This window comes from Callospermophilus lateralis, chromosome 4, assembly GCF_048772815.1.
Source record: "Callospermophilus lateralis isolate mCalLat2 chromosome 4, mCalLat2.hap1, whole genome shotgun sequence".
Taxonomy (NCBI): domain Eukaryota; kingdom Metazoa; phylum Chordata; class Mammalia; order Rodentia; family Sciuridae; genus Callospermophilus; species Callospermophilus lateralis.
The window spans coordinates 164188126-164210276 of record NC_135308.1 but is presented as its reverse complement, the minus strand read 5'-3'; the positions used below and the strand labels follow the sequence as shown (position 1 = coordinate 164210276).

The window sequence follows — 22151 nt, the reverse complement described above, 5'->3', positions numbered from 1 at the left end:
GCTGAGGCTGGCTTTGAACTCACGATCCTCCTGCCTCAGCCTCCCAAGCCACTGGGATTACAGGTTGATCTTCTTTCTAATTCTGTCTTTTACTTTTCTATTTCAAACATCCAAACATCTGAATTCTCAGGGGTCCACATCTGTTCGCCATGTCTCTTGACTCTCATGGGCCGTGTTCTGAGTTTGGTCTTTTCCTTTCTATTGCAAGTTCATTTTTGGTTGCACTTCACCTGTGAGAATCCTGAAGGCCTCAGTGGTCACTGACCTCCAGAAGGGACTCTCCATTTTCTCCTGCAGGTTTCCAGGGAGCCGGTGTGGACCCTCAGGGCATGCTCTTATCTGGGACCCTTTGACGTAGGATCGGGGTCTCACTAACTTCACACTGGGAGAGGGAACAGAGTCTCAGGGAAGTCACCCTTTTACTGCTCCCACCCAGAGCTCTGAGGCAGACACCTGGGGCTCCCCGGGGGGCTCCCTATGGGGACAGGCAGGTTGGGGGACGTTTTTGGTCCAGTCCCCTCCCCTCTGCTGGGCACTTTGTTGCTCAGGGAAATGCAGGCGGCCGGTGTCCCTGGTTCCGCTGTCTTTGGGTAGTTGAGTGTGTTCTGGAAGGGGGCCTCTGAGCTGGGCAATGGGATGGTGTCCACGTGTGGACTCTGCCCACGGTCAGGTAGCCGATGGCATTCAGGGCGTCTGCTCACCATGCTGCCAGCAGGGCCAGCTTGTCACTGGCTCGGGCGTGGTGTCCCTGTGCTGACGTGCTTGGCTGGGGCAGGTTTTCCACCAGGACTCAGAGAGGAGGTCCTTCCTGCGGCCAGCGCTGGGGACAGGGGCTGGCTGCGCCTGCCCGCCCTGAGCTCTCAGGCTGAGGAGAGCCTTCTGCCAGCTTTGGGCCCCGCAGCAGCAGCCCTTGCTATGATCCCCCGGCACTTCTGAGGACCGGAGGGAGGCCAGGGACTGGCCTGCTGCAGATCGGGAAGAATGGTGGGCACCAGGTGGACGTGCGGGAGCCCTGCAGGTGGTGGCGTGTAGGGGACAGGCCAGCTGTGCTCCTGAGGTCTGCAGCCCTCCCGCTCTCCCCTCCCATCTCAGGCACACAGCCCCACACTGTCCACACCAGCTGGCCCCGGCCAGCCTTGCTTGGGCCTGTACCTCTGGGCCCATGGCAGCTGCCTCCTCCCCGAAGGCGGCCTGACCTGATCATCCCAAGAGCGTCCACTGCTCTCTCCTCTGGGCTGACCTCTGCTTGGGGCCGCATGGTGCAGGGAGCTGGTGTGGACCCTCAAGGGCCACTGTGAGGACAGACTCCCTGGGTGGACGTGGGGCAGTGGGAACACCTATCCTGCCCCGAGTGTGCGAGGGTGCATGGGGACCCCCAAGCAGGCAGTGTCTTTCCTGAGGCTGGAATGCCCAGCTCCGGGGCCCATCCCTTAAGCCCCCACCCACCATTTGGACTGACCCAACTGCCCTGCCCAACATGGACATGACCACGCTGGAGACCCGTGTTGTGGTGGGATGTGAGGCGTCCCCCCAAAGCTCACGTGTGGAATGACATGCGAGGGCTCGAAGGGGAAATGATGGGTTGACAGGGCCTTGACCCCGTCAGTGAGCTGACCCCGAAGACTGAGGGGTCACTGGAGGCAGGTGTGTGCCTGGAGGAGGGGCCCGAGGACGTGCCTTGGGGGTGTGTCTTGGTATCTGGAAAGTGGAGTCTGCTTCCTGATCCCCACGTGGGCAGCTTCCCCCGGCCGCACCTTCCCTCCGTGATGTCCTGCCTCACCAGGGCCCTGAGCAGTGGGTCCCGCTGTCCCTGGACTGAAACCTCTGGAACCGGGAGCCCCGTGAACTCCTCCTCCTCTACACTGTGCTGGTCAGCTCTTCCGGCCACAGCGACTCAACACCCGGAGAGTTCAGCACACGTCCCGTGACAGAGGTTGGCCGGGACCCCGAGGACCTCCTGGGCTGGACGGGGCTGCTGGGCCACCTCCTGCCCCATCCTGCCGGGTACTCAGCCTGGGATCCTGTCCCCACCAATGCTCCTGGTCACTGCCCTGGGGGCAACCCGGGGTCACTGCCCTTGCTGACGGGGCAGGGGCTGCTTCTCAGGCTCCAGGTGGGCGCCCTGGATTCCATGGGGATCCTGACCTGGGCCCGGTGCGTGACTGGAACTGTCCCAGGGACACCCCACTTCTCTCACAACGGGGGCCCTAGGAACTGCCTGTGGGAGAGCTCCAGGCCCTCTGGTCTCAGTCCTACTGCCCCTTGAGCCCAGCTGCCCAGCTGCCCTGCCTGGTTCCATGCGGCTCCCACAGATCCTGATGGGTCAGCCTCGCTGGTCCCCCAGCCTCGGCCTCGCTGCCCTGAGGAGAGCCACACAGCCCTCTGGGCTCTGCCAGAGTCCCTGCACAGGCTGTGGTGGCCGCAGGTCCTGTGGGGGAGGTGGTCAGCTCTGCCCTGCTTGTCCTGGCTCTGCGCACAGATGGACACACCATGCGCTCTAGTGGGGTGGGATGGGGCCAAGCCACTGTGTCACTAGAAGATTCCCCACCTTGACAGGAAACCAGAGTTGAGACTCCTGACCAGAGGGACACAAAGGGTGGCCAAGATGGAGCCTGGCACACTAGGAATGACGAGGGGTGGGCTTGGGCAGCAGGTGCCACCATTTGGACTGACCCGACTGCCCTGCCTAACGTGGACAGTCGGGGTATTTGCAAAGTTCTCTGGGGTGAGTGGCCAGGGAAAGAGGCTTGAGTCAATTCCTGCTGTGTGACGCTCAGCAAGCCACTCAGCCTCTCTGAGCTCCACACCTGGTGGTATCGCCATGATAGGAAGCTTCCATCGAGGTCAGTGCCCTCCTCGTCCACACAGGTGGGAACAGAGACAGCCTCCTGTGCTCCTCAGGGACACAGCTGCAGTGGCAGAGCTGGAACTCAGAGACAGGAAGCTTCTGCCGAGGGCAGCTGTCCACGGTGGCTCCTCACTGCCCAGCCCCCCTGGGGCCAGGGAGCAAGACCGAGGTGGGGGTCGGATGCCTGTGAGACAGCGGGTCTTCAGGACCATGGTCCCCAGTAGGTCCCCCTGTGGGATCTGCTGGCTGAGCCTCTGAGAGGTCCACCTGCCCCGTCCACTCTGAGCCCCACATCTTCTGGGGAGAATACCTCCTGGGCCCGTGCTGGGTCTTCTCCTGTCCCCCTGCCCTGACTGCACAGCTGACCGGCCAGAGCCCCCCACAGCCTGGCACCCAGCTGCGGCAGGAGAGGCCAGCTCCGCCTGCAGCCCCTGCCTCCCGGCGGCATCCCCAGGCCCTGTTCGCCCATTTCCCTCAGCAATACCCCTCCCCACCCGCTCCCCCTGCCTCGTGGACTCTTCTTCACCCCTCAAGCCCAGTCATCCCGGAAAGCTTTATCAGCTATCTCCCTCCTCACCAGGGAAACCCCACTTTCAGGTGACCCTAGGCCTTGGTTTTACCCCACCAGATTTTCACTAGTGTGTGTGCATGTCTGCCTCCCCCAGAAACAGAACTCAGAAACAGGAGGCCAGCACGGGGCGTGGCCTCAACGCAACAAGGCAGCCTCTCCCCACTGGCCTCCAGGGAGCGTCACTCAGGAACCCTGGTGGAGGTCTGGGGGTCCCAGTGGAACCCTGCAGAAAGCCAACCTTGGCAATGTTCCCAGCCTCCACTCTGGAACAAAGGCCCCGTTTCCTCCAAAAAAGATGGGCCAGGGTGACGAGGATGAACGCGGGCACCTGCCTCCCACGACAACAGCCGCCTGCTCTGGCCGAGGCGTGTGCACTGGCTTCTCAGCAGAACCAGCTCCCACACAGTGGGGGACACAGCGGCCCCCAGAAGGGGAAAAGGCAAGGGTCCCCGAGAACCTTCAGGAAGAAACGTGGCCCTGCCAAGACTGTCTTCAGCCTCTGCAGCAAGCCCACGAGGCTGACTGCCCACCTAGGACCACGGTGGCCATCTCTAAGGGGTCAGTTACTGAGCTCGGAGCAGGACAAGTGCACCGCGCCTCCCGGGGGACACCCACTCCCAGAGAGGAGAAGGACCTGCCCAGCCCACCACCAGGCCTCCTGGCCACTGCCCAGGGTCCCCGCCCCGCCCACCCTCCTTGGAGGACAGGACAGGGGCACCAGCAGACAGGCAGTGCCGGCCCTGAGAGGCCAGAAGCTGCTGAGCCCGTCGCTGTGCGGCCTCAGGGAGCTGGGGGCCGGGGCGGGGGGCTGTGTGCGGAAGCCAGGGAGCGACTGTGGCAGAAGTTGGAACTTGTAGGAAGCCAGTGCCCTGCCAAGAGCCCCCTGGGGTCCCCACGTCCCTGCAAAGCAGGTGGTGCATGCGCCCACGTCAGCCTGGGTCCAGAGAGCACCCAACACACGCCCTTGGCCCCGAGGCCAGCCGGTGGCTCTGCCTGTTTACAGAACCCTCATCCATCTTCCTCCCTTTGATCAGGGAGGGCCGGGCTGCTCAGAGGCTGCAGATCTCAGCAGGCCCTGCCCCGAGAGCCTGCCTCTGCCGGCAGGGTGGCCCGGGCTCCCCCAGCCGGGGTGGGGCCAGCGCTGGGGCTGGGGAGCACCTGGGGAGCACCTGCACGAGGCAGATGGCCTCAGGCCACCTCAGGCTGACCTGCAAGGGAGGCTCCTCCTGGAAGGGCTTCCTTAGGCCCTTCTCCCCGGCAACTCTGGCAACCAGCCGTCTTGGCATCTGTGGCCCTGGGGCTGCTCTCCTGGAAAGCCACTCGGGTCTGGGTCCTGGGTGCCCACGCTCCCTGGAGTTTGGGTTCCTTCCTTCAGAAGAGCCCTGCGCCCGGGCCCTGGGGTGGACACAGAGGCGGCCAGCGCCTTCACTCCCAGGGCCAGGCCCCTCCTGCTGGACGGTGTTCCATGCCCAGCCCCCACTCCCTCGGGGTAACCAGAGCCAGGAGGCCTGTGTTCTGTCCCCGACGCGTCCTCGTAGGGCAGCTGGACCCTGGGGGGAGTGTGAGTGTTAGGGCTGGGTCTCCCGGGCTTCCTCAGCCGCTGCGCCCTGGACTCGACCCCTTCAAGGCATTCGCCCTCCCTGCTCCCTGCCTTGTCCCCTGGGGCTGGACACCAGGGCTCTGGGAGGGGACTCTTGGGAAGGGGGAGCGGAGCATCAGGACTGGCTGGCAGACTGTGACCGAGCGCCGCGCGGTTTTCTTTCTTCTTTCTAATTACTTGAAGAGACCTTAGATTTGGGCAAGGTCTACCCCTAGCCGGAGTCTCGGGGTCTCCCTGGACCGCTGCAGAGCCGCTGGGATAATCCTCCTTGCCCTGGAGCACCTGTCCCTGCCCCCACACCCCAGGAAGGGTCTGAACATGGAGCAAGAAGTCAGCAAGGAGCGGGCACAGCCCTCCGGAAGGGGGGCGCACAGAAGGGACTCCTGGGGGCACCCTGGGGCCTTTCCATCTCCGCCTCCTCCATGGCCCTCCTGGGCTGCCGCACACAGTAGGTCTCTGACTGGGTCCCCGGTGGGTCCTGATCTGAGTCCCTCAGGCCAAGGGGAGGCTTCCTGTGGGGGAACTGGGTGCGAGGCCATGGGGGCGGAGGAAGGGCCGGGACTCGCCGTGCCACCAGGCCGCCTGCGAGGCTGCCAGACACCGGTGACCCTTGCTGTCTGTTTCTTTCTCCCCTCAGGTCCCGCGGGCTTGCTCCCAAACTCCAGCCCCAAGCAGCCACTCCTCCGCCCTTCATGGCTCGCCAGCCCCAGGAGGAGGCACGAGCCGTCTCCCTGGCCTCTCGGCCACTTCCAGGAGCCAGGGTACTGGTCTGGAGGCGCAGGCTCAGGGCCACCCTCTGTCCTCAGCCCTCCCAGCACGTCCCTGGGGGCCTCACACAGCGCTCTGCACTCACCCCGGTTCCAAACACCCTGCCCCAGGGCCTGGACTGTGCTCCCTCAGCTCTCTCCCCCAGGCTGTCCCCTCCATGGTCTGGCCAGAGGCCTTCCCAGAGCTCCACCCCACAGTCCTCGGCCACTCTCTCTGTGCTCTTCTGCATGGTACCATTGAGCCAGGGACACTCTACCACCGAGCCTCTTCCCCAGCCCTTTTTATCTTTATTTTGCTAAGTTGCTGAGGCTGGCCTGGATCCTCCTGCCTCAGCCTCCCGAGGCCCTGGTGTCCCAGCGAGCACCCCCATGCCGGGCTCTCCCTGGGCTCTCCCTTGTCTTCTCTGGGGTGTGTCCCCTCACCCGTGTGTGTTCTCCCCCAGGACAGTAACCCTGGAGGACACAGTGCTGCCCGTGTGCACCTTGGTCTTCAATGAGTATCCAGTGAATGAGGGAAGGCCAGCGTGTGGCGGTGGAAGCCAGGCCAAGGGGCTGTGGCCAGTTTGCCACCAGGGCTCCCTGAGCCGCCCAGCGAAGGCAGGATATGGCCCTGGTGGGGGGGACAGCCTGCTGCTGGAGTGTGACTTGCCACGTGGCTGTGGGGCAGCCGTGCTCCTGTCCAGCAGACTCGGGATGTGCCTGGAGCAGGCCTGAAAGCAGAGGCCACTGGCCTCTCTGCCTCACTTGGTCATCCCGACTCAGGACAACCTTATTGTTCCTCCCCGTGCCCAGTGAGGTCCAAGGAAAGTCCCCAGGGAAAGTCCCCTGCAAGCCATTGATGACAGCATGGTTGTAGCTACAATGCTAGATTATGAAAGTAAAGAAAAATTTCAAAAAAGTTTTCTGTGTGCAAGTTTGTCTAGCCTTTTCCCCCACCCAAAAGGAAGGGAGGTTTTCAAAATAATCAAAAAAGTGGAATTAAAGCCAAAAACCCATTGACTGGAGGCTGGATAAACAAACCAGGGTGTATCTACAGCATGGAACATTACTGAGCCCGGAAAAGGAGGGATGCGTAATTTCATGCCCACTAGCGGCGGTGTGCGAGTTGGGCACTGCTAGAAAGCAGTCAGGCCCAGAGGATGAGCCAGCGATTCTGAAACTCCTGGAAGAGGTGCAGCCACGGAGGCAGAGGGGGACCAGTGGTTTCTGGAGGCCGAGGGGGGTGGGCCAAGGAGGAGGGATGACTCTGGGTTTCTTTTTGGGTGATGAAAACATTCTGGAATCTGATGGTAATCGTTGCACAACTTCATGTAGCTACCTGAAAACCCTGAGCTGGGCCTTTAGGAAGGGTAGAGTTCATGGTTTATATAAAAAGGGAAGAGGATGAGTGTCGGGAGGGTGATCGGTCAGCAGCGCCCCACATTGACTGCATGATAGTGTGTAAGGGGTCGTGCAATACCAGCCGGAACAAGGACCGTGTTGGGCACGGTGGTCTTGGAGAGCCTGGGCGTTTCCACTTGGCTCTGTGACCTTCCCTGTGCCACCCAGCTGTGCGCCAAGTGCGGCAGCCAAGCCCTCGGGTGTTTGTGCTGGATTTGGTTCTCCTGGGAGGGCTGGGAGCGCACTGCCCCCGTGAACTCCGTGCCCTCCTGGTCTTGGGTGGCTGCCAGGTCCCCAGTGGAAGAACCGGACACCCTCACCCTGCAGACAGCAAGGGGCTGAGAACATGGGCAGGAACATGGGCAGTGTGTTCGGGAGGCGTGTGGCTGTCAGTGCCCAGGGCAGCGGGTGAGCTCAGAGTCCACGCTGACAGGTGTGCTGCCCTCAGAGCCAGGGCTGCGGGTCTCTGCCACCAGCCAGGGGTGGGTAGGTACTTTGGGGCAATCTTGCAGGGGTACACATGGCGTTTGGCCACTAGGGGTCAGTGTAGCCCCAACATGGGCCCCTTGCGCACTGGGTGCTTGGTGCTGGTGGGGGTGAGGGGCGCAAGGTGGGTGCTGTGCAGGTGAGGGGCACCTGTCTTCCCTCCCCACCCAGGCTGCCCACAGAGGCACGAGGGCAGTTCTGAACACGAGATCGGCACCTATCACCTGCATTCACCTCATTTCCAGTGGGCCTAGGGGTTGAAGGGGCAGCTCCTGTGCATGCCAGCCAGGGGTCCTGGAGGCTTCCAGAAGCTTCCTGGAGCTTAGACTTCCCCAGTGATGGGCACAGGTGGGTTGGGTGCTGGCCTCTCAGAGTCACCTGAGGGAGCTGAGCCCCAGGGAGGGACTTCTCCAGGGCCCAGGGTGGCCACACTCTGCACAGGGGCAGGAATTGCGGCATTTGTTATTTATTTCTGGACGGATTCTGGCGCCTTTCAAGCAGAAGAATACTTTCCTTTCTTGTCATGGTGCCCTCCTGGTATCTCAGGGAGGTGCTGATGCAGGAGACGGACTCGATGAGGCTCTAAATCCCCCGGTCCCTCGCTTGGATCAACATCCTAATTAATTCAAGCCTCTGCTTTATTCCGTGATATAACTTCATGATTTTCCATGAGCCGGGCCCACCAAAGGTGGGGGCCTGGGAGGGGCCTCCACCTCTATTCCCTGGGGATCTTCCGAAAAGGGGCAGAGTGGAGCCCCGCCTGGACTCGCCCTGCTGGGTGGTTTCACTGTTTAAAACCTGGCCCCGGAATGTGCTGTGTACCCAACAAATTCTACAACTCACTCGGGTTCTGGTTTGAGCCCCTGAGGAAAAGCACTCTAAGCTCTCTTAACTCACATTTGACACTAGAGTTTCTGCATTATTACAATAAATTCTATTTTTGGGGGGGGGTATGGGGGATTGAACTCAGGGTCACTCAACCACTGAGCCACACCCCCAGCCCTATTTTGTATTTTATTTAGAGACAGGGTCTCACTGAGTTGCTTAGCGCCTCACTTTTGCTGAGGCTGGCTTTGGACTCTTGATCCTCCTGCCTCAGCCTCCTGAGCTGCTGGGATTACAGGCCTGTGCCACCACATCCAGCTTCTATTTCTATTTTAAAAAACACTCAAGTTCATGTGAAACACTTCAGGCGGCTTGCAAAATAGAAATATCAGATCCAGTTCCCTGAGCTCCTAGGAATGGTGGCAGCAGTGATTCCAGGCACATCAAACACCATGGGACAGGTGTGGTGGCACACACTTCTAATCCCAGTGACTTGGGAGGCTGAGGCAGGAGGATCTCAAGTTCAAGGCCAGCCTCAGCAACTAAGCAAGGCCCTAAGCAATGTAGTGAGGTCCTAAGCAACTTAGAGAGACCCTATCAAAAAATAAAAAGGCTGGGTAAAGCAACCCTGAGTTCAATCCCTAGGACAAAAAAGTCCCTTCAACCTAGTGTGGGTCCCTAAGTGAGAGTCAGTGAGTCAGTGGATGGGCCCTGGTCCTTAGAGATGGTGGGCATGTCCTGCTTGGAGCCATCTAAGGAGGATGGTGGCCTGTGCTGGACAGGGCCACTCCACATGCCATGTCCCTTCATGGATCCCCATGTTTCCCCTCCCCTCTGTGGGCCTCAGCTCCACTTTGTGTATGCATGCTGGTTGGACTGGACCAGTGCCCAGCACAGACCACTTGGGCCACTGGATAAATGCTACAGCTCCTGCCGCTCCCCTGAGCTGTTTACTTGGAATTCGCTGCTGTGCTGGGTAACAGCCGCAGAGAGATGGCGGGAGGGGACAGGCTAGGGTCCACACAAGCCAGGCCTGCGCCAACCCCTTCATGCAGGGCCTCTTCCATCCTTCACCGACACTGGGAATCCAGCACTACGGTCACGTTCAGGCAGAACGAGAGGGTAGGTAGGCCTGTGCCAAGTTCACACTAGTCCAAACGATGCCAACCACTTCAGATTTGTAATTTTACTTTATTTTTTGTGCTGGGGATCAACATCAGGGACTTGCTGGGCACACTGGTGCATGCCTGTAATCCCAGCAATTTAGGAGGCTAAGGCAGGAGGATCAAAGTTTGCAAGTAGTAAAACACCCCTGAGTTCAAGCTCCAGTTCTACACCCACACAAAGGAAAGAGAGAAACCAGGGCCTTGCACACACGAGGCACTCGGTTACTGAGCTTTCTGTCCTGTGGATGCCACCGGTCACCTTGCAGCCCCACCAAGCACGGCAGCCTATCTTTCTACAGCACCCCCTCCTTCCTTTAAAACTGTGGACTTAACATGGTGGACTCTACGGTGGACTCGGCTTGCCTGCACCTGGGTGTGAATGGGATCCTCTTCTGTCTCTACCCTTTGCAGATCTCCTGTAAGTGAGGTTGGGCCATGTGTTCCTGTTTGGCCCCTAGGACCAGGAAACGGTGTCTGGGCTGTCCCTGTGGTTCCTTGCAGCCTGCAGGTGTCCTGTTCCAAGGAAAGCATGCCCACACCCGAACCCACTTGCTGTATTTGAATTCTGTTTATTTAAACCCACCCCACCCTATTTGAAACCCTATTACAAAATATGCACTCCTGCGGGTTCTCCCGCTTTCCGCGCTCTCCACCCCCTGCCACCCAGCCCAAGTGTTCCTCCCTGGGCCTCCAGGCCAGGTGTCCACGCTGCCTCCTCAACCTGAACCCGGAGCTCCCCCCCATGGGAGTCCAAGTCCAGGCCCTGGGCGGTCTGGGGGGTCCTGGACCTGTCACATTAGGGGGTGGCCTTTCTCCCTCCCTCCAGGCACACATTTCCCGGAAAGCACTTGCCAGTGGAAACTCCCAGAATCAAAAGGTTCCCAAGTAACCGCGCCTTAGGTCGCCACCGCTTCCAACGACTAGTAAAACTGGCCCCGCGGAGGAGACACACGTGGAAACCCGGCCCAGGCTCTAAGGGACCCTGTCTTGGACGCTGACGCTGAGCTTGGGGCTGTGGCCCAGGAACTGGTCCCCGAGGAAACTTCTCCAGGCGGGAGGTCTCCCCCTCCTCCATGTCCTACAGGCCCGTCCCTGAGGGGTGCCAAGTCCTAAAGCCCACACCTCTCAGGGAGTCGCAGATCTAAGCCCCCCCCCCCCCCGTCGTTCCCTGCGAGAGTGGGACCGGGTGTCTCACGCTCTCACCGCTCTGCTCCGCAGGGACTGCCGGGGGTGGTCGCAGTTCCACCTGCCCACCCCGCCAGGAAGTGGCCCGCCGCCAGTGGCCTCCAGGGCCCTCATTCCCCAGCATTGCGCTTCAGGAGTAGCTGGTGGCCTGGGGACCGGACGACGAGTGCGCGAATGCGACAAGCTCGCCTCCGCTGTCCCCTCCAAATCCCCACCGGCAACCCAGGTTATTTTTCTTTTCTTTTCATTGTTGCACTTAAACCAAGTGGACTGAATCCGGTTAGCTGCGCTCTGCGTTTCAAAGTGCAGAGAACTTTGTGTGGGGGTCAAGCATTTCGGCCTCGGTTCGCGCCCGGTAGTAAATGTGTAACTGACCCCCCTCCCCCGCAGTCGCAGCTCTTAATGGGGGCTCCCGGCACCTCCGTCATTGCCCGCCCCGGGCCGAACCCGCGCGGCACTAGGGGCCGCGGTCTCCGTGGATCGGCCCTACCAGGGTGGGGTACCAGGCTTTGGACCACTCCCGCGCGCCCGAAGACCAGAGCCAGGCCGGGGGTACCGGCCCCGCCTCTCTGCGCGCCGCTTCCTCGGCCCCGCCCCCGGGGAGGTCCGGTGGGGAGACCGCCAGGGAGTGGGCCAGGTCCCCCGCCCAACCGGGCCGCGCCCCCGCGTCTCCATAGCGATCATCCCGGCTCGCACCTCGGGGCCGGCTCCCCCCGGGGTAGAACAATAAGCGGCTGGGCCGGGGGCGGGGCGGGGCCGGTCCAGGGGCGGGGAGAGCGCTGGCGGAGGGGCGCGGGCCCAGCGCACCGCCCAGGCAGCAGCCGGCCGCCAGGGTCTGCGAGGCGCGCAGCGGCGCGGCGAAGACCGCTCCAGAGCTCAGCCCCCGCCCCGCCTGGGCCCGCCCCGCTTCCCACGCCCGCCGGGCCGAGCCCGCGCCGGGGCCACCTGGAGCCGCCTGGAGCCGCTGCTGCCGCAGGTTGATGCGCGGCGCCCTCCCGGGACGGCGGAGGAGCCATCTTGAAACCAACTTCGCAAACTTTCGCAAAGTGCTTTCGAAGTGGAAGCTGCGGGGAAGGCCGGGCGCGTGGCCTCCGGTGTCACCGTCTGGGCCCCCGGGGAGGCAGGGTGCGGGTCGCTCCGAGGGCCCGGCACCGGGCGCGCGGGAGCCGCCCCCCGGCCACGCCGGGTGGATGCGGAGGTGCGCCGGGTGCATGGATTGTGCTCGGGCGCCCGGCTCGGGCTCCGGGCTATGGCGCCGTCGCCACCGCCCGTGCTGCCCGCGCTGGTGCTCCTGGCCGCCGCCGCCGCCGCTGCCGCCCTGCCGGCTCTGGGGCCACCAGCGGCTGCTTGGGAGTCGCGCGTGCCCGGTAGGGCCCGCGCCTTTGCGCTCGGGCACGGCTGGACCTACGCATTGGATGCTGCGCGCACGCCCCGGGCATTGCGGGAACTGCTGGACGTGAGCCGCGATGGGCTGCTGACCAGACGGCGGCGCGGGCTGGACGCGGGGCTCCGGGGATGCGCGCGCTTGTTGGGGCGGCCGCTGCCGCTGCAGGTCCGTCTGGCCATGCCCGGCGCCCAGACGGCTCAGAGCCCGCTGCTGCTGGCGAGCACCCCCGGCCCCGGCTGCGGCTCCCGGCTGCGGCGCCGATCGGTCCCCGGTGCGGAGCTGCGAGCGTGGACACTGCGCTCGGTTCCTGGGCTCAGCAGGGCTATCTGCTTCCCGGATCCTGGCGGCAGCGCGGCTCCATTTAACTCGGTGCTCACAGTCCTTACCACCTTCCCCGCCTGCAGCTGCCCACCGCGATCTGGGTCCCGTTGCCCGCGCCGCCTCCTTTGCCTGCCGCAGGGCGACTCGGCCAGCCTGCGCTTCCTGTGCGCCCTGCAGCGTGCGGCCGGCGCCGTCCAGGTTGAGCAGGGTTTGGAGATGACCGCGGGGACGCCCTCAGCGTCGCCGCTGCCGCCGCCGCCGTCTCCAATCCGGCCCCAGGCCAGGGCGGGAGCTGCGCGGCGGGCCCGGCGGGGAGCCGGCAGCAGCACGAGTCCGCAGTTCCCGCTGCCCAGCTACCAGGTGTCGGTGCCCGAGAACGAGCCAGCGGGTACATTGGTCATCGAACTGCGTGCGCTGGACCCCGACGAAGGTGAGGCGGGGCGCCTGACCTACCAGATGGAGGCGCTATTCGACGAGCGCTCCAATGGCTACTTCCTCATCGACTCTGCCACTGGCGCGGTGAGCACGGCCCGCGCGCTGGACCGCGAGACCAAGGACACTCATGTGCTCAAGGTTAGTGCCGTGGACCACGGCTCGCCACGGCGCTCCGCCGCCACCTACCTCACCGTTACAGTTAGCGACACCAACGACCACAGCCCGGTCTTCGAGCAGTCTGAGTACCGCGAGCGTGTGCGTGAGAACCTTGAAGTGGGCTACGAGGTGCTGACCATTCGTGCCACCGATGGTGACGCGCCCTCCAATGCCAATATGCGCTACCGCCTGTTGCAGGGTGCGGGTGGCGTCTTTGAAATTGATGCACGCTCGGGAGTAGTGCGCACCCGGGCAGTGGTGGACCGGGAGGAGGCGGCTGAGTACCAATTGCTGGTGGAGGCCAACGACCAGGGACGCAACCCAGGCCCGCTCAGCGCGACGGCCACCGTGCACATCTTAGTGGAGGACGAAAATGACAACTACCCTCAGTTCAGTGAGAAGCGTTATGTGGTTCAGGTGCCCGAAGACGTGGCGGTGAACACGGCTGTGCTGCGTGTGCAGGCCACTGATAGGGACCAGGGTCAGAACGCGGCCATACACTACAGCATCATCAGTGGGAACCTGAAGGGGCAGTTCTACCTGCATTCTCTGAGCGGGAGCCTGGATGTGATCAACCCGCTGGATTTCGAGGCCATTCGGGAGTATACACTTAGAATCAAGGCCCAGGATGGGGGCCGGCCTCCCCTCATTAATTCCTCGGGGCTGGTCTCTGTGCAGGTGCTGGACGTTAATGACAACGCGCCAATCTTTGTGAGCAGCCCCTTCCAGGCTGCTGTGCTGGAGAACGTGCCTCTGGGCCATTCAGTGCTGCACATTCAGGCGGTTGATGCAGATTCTGGTGAGAATGCCCGTCTGCGGTATCGCCTGGTGGACACAGCCTCTGCTGCCCTGGGGGGCGGCAGTGCTGGCTCTGAGGACCCCACCTCCACCCTGGACTTCCCTTTCCAGATCCACAATAGCTCGGGTTGGATCACTGTGTGCGCAGAGCTGGACCGGGAGGAGGTGGAACATTACAGCTTTGGGGTGGAGGCAGTGGACCATGGCTCGCCGCCCATGAGCTCTTCTGCCAGCGTGTCCATCACGGTGCTGGATGTAAATGACAACGACCCAGTGTTCACCCAGCCCACGTACGAGCTGCGATTGAATGAGGATGCAGCTGTCGGGAGCAGCGTGCTGACCCTGCGGGCCCGCGATCGCGACGCCAACAGCGTGATCACCTACCAGCTCACCGGCGGAAACACGCGGAACCGCTTTGCGCTCAGCAGTCAGAGCGGCGGCGGCCTCATCACCCTGGCGCTGCCGCTGGACTATAAGCAGGAGCGGCAGTACGTGCTGGCGGTGACCGCGTCTGACGGCACGCGTTCGCATACCGCGCAGGTCTTCATCAACGTCACTGACGCCAACACGCACCGGCCGGTCTTCCAGAGCTCCCACTACACCGTGAGTGTTAGTGAGGACCGGCCGGTGGGCACCTCCATTGCCACCATCAGTGCCACCGACGAAGACACGGGGGAGAATGCCCGCATCACCTACGTGCTGGAGGACCCCGTGCCACAGTTCCGCATTGACCCTGACACTGGAACCATCTACACCATGACGGAGCTGGACTATGAGGACCAGGCCGCCTACACACTGGCCATCACTGCTCAGGACAACGGCATCCCTCAGAAGTCAGACACCACCTCCCTGGAGATCCTCATCTTGGATGCCAATGACAACGTACCCAGGTTTCTGCGAGATTTCTACCAGGGTTCTGTCTTCGAGGATGCTCCCCCATCTACCAGTGTCCTCCAGGTCTCTGCAACTGACCGGGACTCGGGCCCCAATGGCCGCCTGTTGTACACCTTCCAGGGCGGGGATGATGGTGATGGGGACTTCTACATTGAGCCAACCTCAGGTGTGATCCGTACCCAGCGCCGACTGGACCGTGAGAATGTGGCTGTGTACAACCTCCGGGCTCTGGCTGTGGATCGGGGCAGCCCTGCTCCCCTAAGTGCCTCTGTGGACATCCAGGTGTCTGTCTTGGACATTAATGACAACCCCCCTGTGTTCGAGAGGGATGAACTGGAGCTGTTTGTCGAAGAGAACAGCCCAGTGGGGTCAGTGGTGGCGAGGATACGGGCCAGCGATCCCGACGAAGGCCCCAATGCCCAGATCATGTATCAGATCGTGGAGGGCAATGTGCCAGAGGTCTTCCAGCTGGACCTGCTGAGTGGGGACCTGCGAGCCCTGGTCGAGCTGGATTTTGAGGTCCAGAGAGACTATGTGCTGGTGGTGCAGGCCACGTCGGCCCCGCTGGTGAGCCGGGCCACAGTGCGTGTCCACCTCCTGGACCAGAATGACAATCCACCTGAGCTGCCGGACTTTCAGATCCTCTTCAACAACTATGTCACCAACAAGTCCAACAGCTTCCCCACTGGTGTGATTGGCCGCATCCCAGCCCACGACCCCGACCTGTCGGACAGCCTCAACTACACCTTCCTGCAGGGTAATGAGCTGACCCTGCTGCTGCTGGACCCGGCCACGGGTGAGCTGCAGCTCAGTCGGGACCTGGACAACAACCGGCCGCTGGAGGCACTCATGGAAGTGTCTGTGTCGGGTGAGTGGCCGGGGAGGAAGAGGGCCTTCCTGTGGGCTGCCTGGAGCTGCGGGGGCCCGCCAAGGGCCCCGCTGGGCATGCTAGGGCCCATTCAGGCAGGGCCTGGGCAATTCTTGGGGCCTGTGCTGCCTCTAGTTGCAGGTTGGGGGCATGCTGCCCGCCAGGCCAAGCACGGGGGAGAGGCAGCACTCCGCTTTCCTCAGCAGTTTTGCCAGGAGCAGGCCTGGGCTTCTTGAAGTTCAAGTGCAGGCTTTCTCAGGGCTTTTCTCCAGTTGTGCTATTAAAACCTGGCCTCAGGGTTATCTGGGTCGTCTGGTGTGCTGAGTGATGTCCTTGAGTCAGCCCGCTGCAGGCAGGGTTGTCTGAGGGATCAAAGGTCACTGCCTGCCCCATGTGCCAATTAGTCCCCGGGTGGGACCGTTGGAAATTGCTGATGTTCCCTGAGTCACCCTGTAATACGGCTGGAGTTCCCTTGGTCTGCTTTTCTGTCTCCTCCAGATAATAACAGCTCGGCTCACGTGTGTGTTCCCGCCTCTGTGCAGCTCTTTGAAACGTGTAACTCCGTTTGATCTTGGCTCCGGCTCTGGACGCGGGCTTGTAATTTGGGAGTTATTTCAGAGGCCGCCCATCTTAGTGGTGGATCCGGGATGAGAACCTTGCTTGCCTGCTCTGGGCTTGGGGGCAGAAGGGAGAGGCGTCTCAGCTCAGCTACCAGTGGCTTGGTGGCGAAGCGCGGGCCCTGCGTGCTGCTGATCCCGCACTTGCAGGGGCCCAGCCTGTGGTACCGAGGACAGGAGGACCATAGAGGGTGTGGGAGTTTGGAGTCGTGGGGAGACAGGATTGGGCAGGGGAGAGGGGACAAGGAAGGGTCCTCTGGTGGCTCTGTGAGGTGGCCTGTCTGCCTACCCACTGTGGATGTAGTCAGCTGGGCAGGCAGGTGGCCTTATTTATGAGACCAAGATACTGCCCAGAGGGTCCTGTGGGCCTTTGGGTCCCTGTTTAAATGATCACTGTGATACAGTGTTGCTGTGGGCGTCCTGGGAGAAATGAAAATTCACTTTGCAGAGTTTCCACCGCTGGCTGTTTGTCCGTAGAGAGTTGGCAGGGGACAGATGGTTCCTCATAGGATCTGGTCTCACAGGGTTGGTTTTGAAGTCATGTGACACCTCTGCATAGATTCTGGCCACAAAGTCACCCTGTTGGTGACCACTTCAGGTTTTGTGATGCCGTGAAAGTGTGTAAAGAATACGGAGCAGGCTCTGGGGGACAGACTGTCAACCAGACTGTGGGTACTCCTCGTGTACCCTGCACCCCCACGCCTCTTCATCTGATGGAGTGGAAAATTTGGCCTGTGTAGAAACAACTTGGCAAGATAGTAGGGTTGGGTGTATTTTCAGGGGACACGGTGCGTTAGTGGGAGCAGGTGTGTGCTGAGACAGGGTGTTGTGTGGTGTCCACGGTGTTGTGTGGTGTCCACGGTGCGGGCCCCTGTGTGAGTAGAGAGCAGGGTTCAGGTGGAGGCGGATTACTGAGGGCTCCCAGCAGGTGGGTGCACAACCCAGGTCACCGCTGAGGGGAGGTGGAGGCTGCACACTGCGTCTCGACGGCCATTGGGTCCTTGGCCGACTGGCCCTCAAGGAAATCTGGGGCTTGGTGCACTGACACCCCCACATGACAGTTACCTTAGGCTGGTCTCCGGCTGTAAGGAGCTTTCCAAACTCTCACAGTCACATTGTCATTTGTTCCTCGGTGACACTGAGGTAGGTGCACAGATACTGAGTGACCTTCTCAGGGCTGTGCAGCCAGTGATGGGGCACCAGGATCGGAATGAAGCGAGCCGCCCCTCACGCCCCCCTCTCCTCCCTGTGGGAACAATTCTGAGGAATCCAAAGCTGGATGACTCCAGGCCAGGTCAGAAGCTTCCTGAGGTAGTCATATTGGTGTGCTGTGTGACCCCCAGGCCATGGACACTGTTTACTGCCCCCAAGAAGCTACTCACAGGAGATTGAGACCCGCAGGTCCTAATGGCAGAGTCCTGTGGGACCCAACCAATCCCAGTAGCCTCCAGACTCTGGCTTTGTGAGGAACCCTGCGGGAGGCTGTTGATTCAAGCTGAAACCACTTTCAATGAGGTGCAATTGTCAGCGCAGGCTTTACAGCCTCCCCTAAAGTCTTTGATGCATTATTACTGCCCTGGAGGCTCTGGGCAGGAAGGCCAGCCTGGATAGTTCTGGGCCAGGGCCCTGGGCATGCGCTAGAGGGGGGCAGCTCCCTGCAGCCTGGCCTGGGGATCATCTTCATTCTCCAGGGATAGCAATGATGGTGTTGGGTTGCCCCCCCCCCCCCCAAGGACAAAACACTTTTTGGGAAAAAATGTAATTTTTTTCCCCTGGTCCTAGGGATGGAACCCAGGGCCTTGCGCATGCTAGGGGAGTGCTCTACTGCTGATTGACACCCCAGCCCCCACCTTGTAAATTTTTGAAGTCTGAATATAGTGAAATTCAGATAGCTGCCATCTTTTAAATACCATTAGCTATTAAGTTGTTCATTTCATAGGTGACACTTCTGAATGAGGTGTTCGATTTCTGCGGCTGGGATTTTTTTCCCATGAACGGTTATAAAAGCTGCGTGTGTTTTTCAAAGTCGTGTGCCTGGGAACCCGATGCAAAACTCCACGTGGCCCCTTGCAGACGTTGGTCTTTTAGTGACGCTGACATTTTTAACGCACCTGGAACATGTGGGTGCCTGTGGGTGGGTTCTTAAGCTGTGTGCATCACAGAACTTGGCAGCCGTGGAAGGTAATGTCCCCACATCTCCCACCGTGCAGGTGTGTGGCAGTGTCACGGGGCAAAAGCGGTTTTTCGGTGAGTCATTCACATGTGTCAGAAAATGTTGGAACTCAGCGAAATAATACGATTGGGAATCTGTGTGCCATTTGCTCTGGTGGGAAGTGGACGGTCCTGCAGGTCGGGTGAAGTTTTAAAGGTATTTGCCTAGTTAAATGCAGGATATCACAGGGACTTTTAAACCGAAGGTTACAAACAAGGAAGTCGGGCTGCCTGCTGTGCCAGGCGCGGCCTGGATGGGAGGTATCACATTTCCCCGAAACTCGCAGTTGGCAAAGGTTGGTGGTCTTGAATCACCTCAGTGGTCGAGCTGGATTCTCTGAGGGACAGAAACCATGGGCCACTTTTGGCGACTGGTTAACCATATAAAGGCTCTGACGCCTTTGGAGAACAGCCGCTTGCTTGCTCATATGTTTTAGAAGCAGGAGTGACTTTAACTTACTGAGCATCCATTGTGCACAAGGCCCAAGAGCCCTTTTGAGGCCCCAGAGAGCCAGTGTGACCCTGGAGAGCCAGTGTGGCCCCAGAGAGCCAGCATGGCCCTGGCCATACACAGATTGCTGACTTCAGTGGCAGGGGTGGGGGGTGGGAATTTGTGGCAACGTGGGGGTGTGAGGTGCACAGCTTGTGGGGAGACCAGAGGTGGAGGGATCCCTTGAGCCTGGAGTGATCTACCGTGTTCTGTAGGACCTGCTGGGAGGCTGGGACAGTGTTGTGGTTGCTGACGGGCTGGTCTCTGGGCTGAGAGAACAGAAAGCAGGGCCAAGTGCTTGGCCCCTGGAGGGGTTCCCATGAAGCAAGGGTGAAGAGGGGAAGCACTTGCCAGTGGCGGGGTCATGGAGTGACCGGGAACTGTCCTCTCGGGCCACATTCGATTCTTGGCTGCCACCTCCTGATGTGGATGGACCTGGCATTACTCCCATCTGAAATGGGCACACCAAGGAAGCACTGGGGACACCTGCGTATGGTGGCAACTGTGCTCCCATTCATAGGACCAAAGGGTCTGTGTGAGGCCAGAACAGGACTGACCCCATGGGGAAGAGCCCGAGGGGGGGCTCCTGAAGGAGGAGCAGGTCCCTGGAGTTAGGGAGCCTGAGGACAGGTGCTGGCGCCTTGTGAGAGGCCGGGGAGGGGAGCTGGGAGCTCAGTGTGCACAGCATCCTGGCCCGCCCTGCGACACCACTGCCCTGCAGGTGCCTCCTAATTGGGTACCAGCAGCCTCTGGGCCTCTTTGGAGTTGGGGTGGGCATTGTTCCAGGGTCTCTCAGGCCTGCTGTGGCCAAGCCCTGTGTAGCTGGGGGGGCTGCTGGTAGCTGCTTCTCTGAGTCTTTGGACCTGGAGGGGGCGGGGAGCAGGGCCCTGGGAGGCAGGAAGGGGTGCAGGTCCACGGGGGCCTGACGCGCCATGGCAGGGCGCCCAGCAGCACCAGGTGAAGTGAGGGGCAGGAGGGGGCTGCTGAAGTCACCTGGGTGGTGGCTGGTGTTCTTGGTGGCCCTGGAGCTCTGTGGAGGACCTGTGTCACCGTCGAAGAGCCGGCTTGGTTTGAGCTGATGTGTAGGCCTACCCGACGGCAGACACCGGTTGAGGAGCGGGATAGGTGGAAGGTGGGGCCCCTGGCAGCAGCGTCTGGGCCTGGGGCGTGTGTATGGCCGGGTGCCACAGGCCTCTGTCCCTGCCAGCGCTGAGATCCAAACAGAGGTAGATGTTATCTTGTGGGGCAGAGCATGTGGAAAGTATGCACAAGTTTGGCCAGGTGTTCGCTGTTCACAGCCCGCGGGAAATAGTTTTCTGTGGTTTTCCTTAGTGTCCTCTAACCCGAGCACAGGTTCATGTCAGCGTCCAGAATCAGGTCCCTGAGTACCGGGAGGCGGCTGAGTCAAGGGGCCCTTTGGGTCACACTCCCTGGTCTTCCCGGTACTTTTCGGTGATCTTTTTGGAAGGGTGCTGGGTCACCCCAGGAAACCCAGGGGGTCGGGTTCTAGGCTGTGAGGGTCCCAGGGACAAACTCAGGCCAGTGGCTGCTCCTTCCTGCAGGGTCACCCCCACCCCCACCCCCACCCCGGCTGCCTCTGCTCCCCGCGGGCCGGGGCCTGGCTCTCGGGAACACTTAGCAAATATTTGTTGTAGGTTATTTCTGGAATGAGCTGGGTGGGGTCACCCAGAGGCATGGGGCCCTGCCAGGGGATCCAGAGACACCCCCAAGAGCCATCTTCAGTCCCTCCCTCCGTGTGGGGGGACATGCCCTGGGGCAGGGGATGGGCCTTTTTCAGGAAACTCCACAGTTGGATTCTCACACTTTTGCTTCAGGTGAGAACCTGTGCGTACCTGTGATCCGTTCAGTTTTCGAGATGTGACATTCCACAGCTGGGAGAAGCCCCACTTGGCCAGGTGTTGCTGCTGTCACTCTAGAGTCTGTCTCTTGGGGTCCTGGATGGAGGCCAGGGCTTCTGTCACTTGACACGCACCCCTGCTTTCAGGGCAGATCATGCAGGAAAGCACCTCCCTCCAGCCACCCCCAATGCACTGTTTTAACCCCGTCTGGGGACACTAGGAAGTGTGCTGGGGACCTTGAGAGTTGGGGGCCTTTTGGGGGCTGGGAGTGTATCCTGTTCTGTGGCCCTCCTGGAAGCAGGGAGGGCTGCTGGCCCTTGGTTCACAGGGCTGTCCTGCAGAGGTCAAGATGTCAGACGTATGCACACCCTGTGGAGAGTCACAACCGGGAGCTGTTGGAACAGGTGGTTTGTCACCACGGGGGGAGTGCAGGGGGCTTTGCAGCTGCTTTTCCTGGGACACTGTAGACAAAGGTGAACTTTGGACGAGCAGGTGACCCTAGGTTCCTGGGCTTTGCCATCCAGGTGGAAGCACCCCCATTTTCCAGACCAGGAAGTGGGGATCCAAGGGAGCCGGCGGTGCCCGCATCAGTGGTGCGCACAGCAAGCGTTAGCAGCTGCGCCAGGCCGCTGTCCTGCCCTTGCATCTGGATCCTCAGTCCTGCTTCTCTGTAGCCCAGGAACCGCTCTGTGGGGTGTTTGGGCTGTTCCTGGGCCCCACCAGGCAGGCTGTTCTGGCCAGGCGTCTATTGCTGCCTGCCTGGGTTGTGGTCTGCCCACTATCTGGGCACCCGCTTGGGGTCTGCCTGCATCATCCCACAGAAACCCATTGTCAGGCTCAGAAACTGAGGTTGGAAGGCAGAACCAGGCCCAGACCTGTGCATCTAGTACTCTAACCACAGTGTCCACTGCCCACTGAGGGCTAGGCCTTAGAGGGCAATGGTGACAGCCCAAAGCCTTGGGCACAGGCTCAGGGATTCTGGGCATGGAGCCCAGTGTGAGCCACCACCAAACAGGAAGCAGGAGGGCGGAGAGTCCTGTGCACGTGGTCCTGTGCTGCTGGCTGCCCCGGGTGTGTCTGCGATGCTTGGCGGGGGTAACAGTGGGTGGGGGGATCTCGGGGAGTTGTCTCTGTCCCTGTGGGTCTCTGTGTGGAGCTGTTGTGAATGCTGGTGTGTGCAGGACAGGTGGGCACCAGGTGCAGGAAGGTGAGCCCCCGCCCTGTGTGGGGCGGCCCTTAGGAGTCAGTGGGGCTGCTTCTGGGGTCAGGGGAGGCAGATACCAGGTG

At 61.1% G+C, this 22151-nt stretch overlaps 1 protein-coding gene across 1 annotated transcript in view; it reads left to right on the top strand.

Annotated features, from left to right (window-relative positions):
• The first annotated feature begins 12077 nt into the window (after positions 1-12077).
• Positions 12078-22151, top strand: part of Celsr1 (cadherin EGF LAG seven-pass G-type receptor 1) — a 116493-nt gene continuing 106419 nt past the window's right edge. Inside the window, exon 1 of the mRNA XM_076855446.2 lies at positions 12078-15687. Coding sequence (XP_076711561.2) covers positions 12078-15687 — 3610 coding nt within the window. The remainder of the gene's footprint in view (positions 15688-22151) is intronic.